The sequence below is a fragment of the Mesitornis unicolor genome, unplaced genomic scaffold (assembly GCF_000695765.1).
Source record: "Mesitornis unicolor isolate BGI_N332 unplaced genomic scaffold, ASM69576v1 scaffold15576, whole genome shotgun sequence".
Taxonomy (NCBI): Eukaryota; Metazoa; Chordata; class Aves; order Mesitornithiformes; family Mesitornithidae; genus Mesitornis; species Mesitornis unicolor.
In genome coordinates this window covers 1-6,381 of record NW_010193086.1, presented here as the reverse complement: position 1 = coordinate 6,381, position 6,381 = coordinate 1, and the positions used below count along the sequence as shown (strand labels likewise).

Below are 6,381 nucleotides of genomic sequence, written 5' to 3'. Positions count from 1 at the left end.
CCCCCCCGTCCCCTGCGCACCCAGATGGGGAGCACCCAGGGGAGGGATGGGAGCGGGGCTGCTGTTAATTTTTGCCTCAATTTTGCCTTAATTACGATGTCGATTATTCACAAGCTTGGAGTCGAGGGTGAAAACCCACAGGACACCAACCAGCCGAGTTTCACGCTTCTGCCCGGCCCAATACTGTCCCAGGTCAGCCAAAAATAAGTCTTTTTTATGAAAAAGTGGTGCTCATGCTACAGGGATAAAACGTTTAGTGTAAAACAATGCAATCAGTGAGGCTGCAGGGGAAAAAAACCCCACTAATCTTAGTTTCAAATAGTTTCTGTGCTACTTATTTGATGCTTGCATTGTAAGGCTTTGATGGACGACAGGGAACGAGGCCGCTTCACACACCATGGGAGACTTCAGCTCTGATTACAAGGGAGTGTTTGGCTTCCAAGGCCACGCTCAGCAAACAAGCTTATATTTCAATATTAGGTACTTATACATCGATGGCGACGCTGTTCTGCACACAGGGCGATACCCCAGAGCCTCGCTCTGCTCTGTCACAGCTTCACGGCAAGAAATCCACGTGCTCTGCACTTCCCTGAGTGCCTTCTGTTGTGATTTGACAGAGGTGGGGGGACTTGAATGGGATTCAAGCCTTGAACTGCCATCAGAGCCCAGTGGTGACCAGCACTTAACTCCTGCCCAGGAGAAAGTTGTTAACACACATTAATGATGATGAATGTTGCATGCCTGACATAACAGCAATCCAGCTTCAGCTCAAAAATGCCCAGGTTATTGATCAGGGAGATGCATTCAGCTTCTAAGACATACACCAGAGCACTCACATCAGCTCCTCGCCACGTCCTCAGTGTCTGATGCCTGCAGAACCTGGAGATGAAGCTGCACCACGATTCCTTCGCTGTCAGACACAAGGAAGGGAAGAGCAGCAGGAGGGCTGTAGAAATCTACCCCCAGTATGGTTTATTATTTTATCTCGATGCTTGTTGAGCACAGCTATTAAATACCGAGCTATTCAATACCTGACATCTCAACTACACAATATTCTTTACAGGAAATTGTTGAACACACACGAGCTCCTAAAGGTGTAATCACTGAATGACTGGGCTGAACTATCCCACAGCAGAAAGCAACATGGAAAAGGAGCCCTGGCAGTTTCTTGTAAGGTGCAAATCACTCCCATGCTTTTGTATGAGGTGCAAATATGTCAAGAATGAGCTGGACAGTTCTGCAGAGTGCAACGGAGCAGTCGGTTGTGCAAACAGAATAAATCCTTCTAATTCAATCAGAATTGTGCACTTGCATCATGCACAGCTCATCAAAAGCAAAAACCTTGTAATAAACTCAAGGGCCTGGGATACGGCTTCACCAACACATCCCCTTGTGCTAAGGAGGACACTCAGTGTTAATAACCACTGCCTCAACAATTCCAGTGTCGTAATTAAATGTGTCCACACAAACGCCCCAGTAGCAACAGAAAAGCAGAAACGTTTGGCAGCATCAAAACTGTTACTGTAAGCAGCAGCCTTTTAACAGCAGCTCTCTGCTTCCCTCGGTGGAGAATCAACATTGTATTAAATTCAACCTATTCTATGCTAGTAAAGTCACTCGATGTTGCAATCTCCCCAGTGAGAGACATCACAGGATCCCAGACCGTTAGGGATTGGAAGGGACCTCCAAAGCTCATCCAGTCCAATCCCCCTGCCGGAGCAGGAACACCCAGATGAGGTTACACAGGAAGGCGTCCAGGCGGGTTTTGAATGTCTGCAGAGAAGGAGACTCCACAACCTCTCTGGGCAGCCTGGGCCAGGGCTCTGTCACCCTCACTGAGAAGAAGTTTCTTCTCACATTGAAGTGGAACCTCCTGTGTTCCAGTTTGTGTCCGTTACCCCTTGTCCTATCATTGTTTGTCACCGAGAAGAGCCCGGCTCCATCCTCGTGCCACCCACCCTTTAAATATTTATAACCATGAATGAGGTCTCCCCTCAGTCTCCTCTTCTGCAAACTAAAGAGCCCCAGCTCCCTCAGCCGCTCCTCAGAAGGGAGATGCTCCACTCCCTCCATCATCTTTGTAGCCCTACGCTGGACTCTCTCCAGCAGTTCCTGTCCTTCTTGAACTGAGGGGCCCAGAACTGGACACAATATTCCAGATGCGGTCTCACCAGGGCAGAGTAGAGGGGCAGGAGAACCTCTCTGCCCTACAACCACCCCCCTCCTGATACACCCCAGGATGGCATTGGCCTTCTTGGCCACAAGGGCACAGTGCTGGCTCATGGTCATCCTGCTGGCCACAGTCTTTCCTGATGTAAACACATGCATATTTGTTTTGAAATGAGAATTCAAACCGCAGTTACCAATACATCTCTCGGGATTATGAGATGAAAAAGAGAGGGTCCCTAAGGACTAAGGGGGGAAAAACCTGAAAAATTGTGTGTGGGACAGGTAGGGAGGGAACAAAGAAAACCAACATCTCCTTCTGCCAGAAAAACCACACACAGAGTAAGGCTCAGATTCTCCGTACATAAACCAGCGTCAAAGTTTTATTGTTGCTTTACTACTCAATGCAGGGAGAACGGGGCGGAGCAAACAAAAAAAGCCACCAAAAAAACCAGACCAGGTACAAAAGCATCAGTCCAGTGTGCATCTAGGTCAAACCATCTGCGATCCGAAGTAACAGCAGATCTCCTCTACACACTGTTTGAATATAAAATCCTAGGGACACGGGTCTGTGGTATTTTATCATACGGAAGATGGCAATAGGACAAAGAAAAGGCAGCTCCATTTCCACCTTTATCTGTCTGGACGGGTCATCCCCGGCCTGGTTGGCACCATCATGGGTCTGGAGGGTGGCCTCATCATCGGGGGCCCTGGCATCATGGGCATGTGTCCTCCCATCGGTGGCCTCATCCCCGGAGCTGAAATGGGAAAGGGAGGGCGTTAGAGAGAGCTCATGGGGGCTCTGCAAGCGTTGATGTGCAAGCTGAGATGGAAGACATTTCCCTGGAGGATGTCAGCAATTACTGGAGGAAGAACCAAGTCCCTGGTTTGACAACATTCACTGATCAATTCTTTTCAGCCACTCAAGAGAGAACACTTGTTTAATTACTCAGATGGAAAGCTCGCTTGGAAGAAAGCGTGATCTCCTCCAGTTAAGTGTGCTACTGGTGTACTTCCTACAGCCATATAGCAGCACTACCAAGGAAAAACAAGTGCTCTACTAAAAAGCACGGAGATAATGGTTTCCATCCAACTTCTCCATTTATTTTCAAGCAGCCACTCTGCTGCCTGCTATTGCAGATTATGGATGTATTTTGTGCCTTTAAAAAACACTTAAAGAACAGTTTCTACCAGCAGGACAATAATTGCAAGGACGCTTCACTACTTTTAATGTGCGTGTGTGTATTCCTTTAGATTTGTTCCAGTAACTGCTCCAGTAAAACGCCCTCTGAGAGCTCTTCAAACACCACTAAGCTCAGCAGCAGAATGGATCATGACATTTGAGTTTGCTTTTACGGTTCTGATAAAGAACTTTTTAAGGCACATCGTTTCTCTGGAACACATCATCATGAGACATTTTAAACTATAAAATTAATTTAGTGCTGAAAAGTCACCCCTTGGGCAAAAATGGAAATGCAGAACTTCTCCACAATTCTAGATCGTGCTGCTAGGAGGTAGAAAAGCTACAGTTTACCACAGCAATAATTCCAGTTGTAAAGAGGACCGAGAAACTCTCAACAAGTAGTAAAGGAACTTTAAATAGGTGTAAGGCTGCTTTATGTCACTGTAAAGGGATAACTGATCAGCAAACGTGCCTACACAGCAAAAGCAAAGTGAAATACATGCACAGCTCCACACCTGGGGCTGTCCATCCCTGCTGCATCTCCCACGAGCTATAAACCAGTGCATCACTCCAGCCAGCACCCAACAGAGACAGAAAATGAAACCCCAACGCCCTGCAAACCATGCAGTCATGGAGCTTTCCCCATCTGCAGACTTACCGGGTCCAACCGGCATCATTCCCGGTGGGGGTGGGCCCATCATCGGCATCATTGGTGGTCCACCCATATGAGGGGCCGGCATCATGCCGGGCCGTGGGGGGCCAGCTGGACACACAGAGAGACTGGTGACACATCTGGCTGCTTTCACATTCATCAACAACGTGCAACGTAAACAGTTACTAAACTTGACAGGAAACCTTAGTAATAAAGGTGCCTCAGAGTGTTTTACGACTGCCTGCCTTCAATTTCCATTTCAACTCTGACTTCAGGTGCCAAAAAGTGAACAGGAGGAAGAACACGCTAAGGATTATTTCCAGCTTTGCATACCTAGTGCAGATGCTGCTTCCAGCAGCAGAAAGGGATCTCAGCCATTTGCCAGCTGCAAAACAAGGTTATCGATCCTATTCCATTTAAAAAATACAACAACAAAATCCCATGCTGGAAGTTTTAATGATGCTGTCACGTTTGGGTGCCAGAGCATGGCCCAGGCTGCCCAGAGAGGTTGTGGAGTCTCCTTGTCTGCAGACACCCAAAGCCCTGGCTGTGTTCCTGTGTGACTGCTCTGGTGATCCTGCTCTGGGGGGGTTGCACTGGGGGAGCTTTCCAGGGCCCTTCCAACTCCTGATACTCTGGGATTCTGTCTACACAGCGGCTACCAAGTAACAGAGGCACACATTTCTATTAATGTACTCAACATTACAAAAATAAGACAAACTAAAGACTAAGATGGTTGCTAAAACGCTCTTACAAAGCATTCTCTGACATTTTTGGTACTCACAGGCTCAAAATGTCTTAGCTTGATTTCAAGCTAAAAGGACTTTAAAAGCTAAAAGGTGTTCCTGCTCCGGCAGGGGGATTGGACTGGATGAGCTTTTGAGGTCCCTTCCAATCCCTAACGGTCTGGGATTCTGTGACTTTTCTTGACAAGTCCAGGAAACGTGCAACACAACCCAAGAGAGCTGCCACCCCAGTCACAAACCGGCCAGTTCAGACTTACGGATGCTGGGAGGAGGTGGTATCATGGCTCCGGCCGGCGGCGGTGCCGAGAACGGTGTAGGTGGAATTTTCCCTTGCTGAAATGCAGCCGCTACATTGGGGGGGAAAAGAAAAAAAAAAAAGGAAAGAAAGAATCCCAGGAGAAAAAAAAACCAGTTACTAAGCAGAGGAAGCTCCTGCGCCAATCTTCCGTCTCATGCCACACGGTCAGCGCGTACTTCACGTCATGCTGCGTGCCCGGTTGTTCTAACTGGAACAAATCCCTGGTTTATGCTGCTTGTCGTGGAGGAAACACCTGATATTCTCAAAGGCAATTATCACAGTAATTACTCCAGCCGAGACTAGAGAGCTCCTTGGTGAAATTCAGGCTCCTAACAGGAAGGCGGATGGTAGAGAAAACACATCACGGGATCTGCTGCTGCAGCTTTCACCTGGGATCATTTGGTAAAGAAATGTTGTCCTGGAAACGGGAATAAGGTAAGGACTTGGGTAGGTGACAAAAAGCATGAAAGCCATCTTATGTGGAAGGGAAGAGAAGAAATTCAAAAGACTGGAATTGACCAGGAGGAAGGCAAAAGATGTGAGAGTCAGAAGCATGTAAAGAAAGCTGCCATGAAGTTAATCTGGCATTTGGGTTTCTTTTCATAAAGAACCTTTATTCAGGGGACAAATGAGAGGAAAAGAACCCTGTGAACTGTGCCATTTCACACTTGAATTCAAGCCTTTGAATTCAAGGCAAGGGAGGGGAAAAAAAATTCCTCAGGAATTGAAGACAAGCACCTATAGCATTTAAAAAAAATATGTGTCTATCAATTTTAACGTCCATTTTCCTATCTTTTGGATTTCTTATTCGTGCTCTTTACATAAATGTGCTACTAGCGAAAAGCAAACGTGTGTTCTGTGACTGTGTGTGACGTTACCAGCAGTGCTGAAGGTGGTGGGATCTACAACCCTCTCGACCACAGAAGAGCAGGAAATGTCTGCGTGCAACAACCTCTGGGGCAGAGCCCTCAGTCCCTCCGTGGATGCCCACACCCTGACAGGTTCAAGATTCAGATTCTAAGCGAAGTTTTCGCTCACGATTCACAGAGCAGAGACTGACTCACCAGGGAAAGGTGGAAGGAACAACAAGGCAGAACAGAAAAAAAGCAGGTAGAGGAAGGACAGGAGAAGTAACAGGAGAGCAATCCAGGGTCATGGAAGGATTAGCCTTACTTGTTTTATCAATCAGGCTCTGGGCTTGTTCCTCCATCCATTTCTGATAGTAGTCTTTCACATTCTCTTTGTGTTTGCGGCCACTGCAGTGGGTTTTTCTCACAGAGGGCTGAGAAGAGACACAAAAACCCACAGCTCACATAGCACCACAGAATCACAGAAT

The 6,381-nt window shown here is 47.3% G+C and overlaps 1 protein-coding gene across 1 annotated transcript; it reads right to left on the bottom strand.

Moving 5' to 3' along the window:
- Nucleotides 1–2,776: 2,776 nt before the first annotated feature.
- SNRPC (small nuclear ribonucleoprotein polypeptide C) lies at nucleotides 2,777–6,327 on the bottom strand (the record flags this gene model as incomplete). Its single annotated transcript, XM_010187345.1, has 4 exons — nucleotides 2,777–2,924; nucleotides 4,008–4,112; nucleotides 5,005–5,094; nucleotides 6,219–6,327. Coding segments are annotated over 4 exons (429 nt in total), but the record flags the coding sequence as incomplete, so codon positions are not given.
- Between the last annotated feature and the right edge of the window lie 54 nt (nucleotides 6,328–6,381).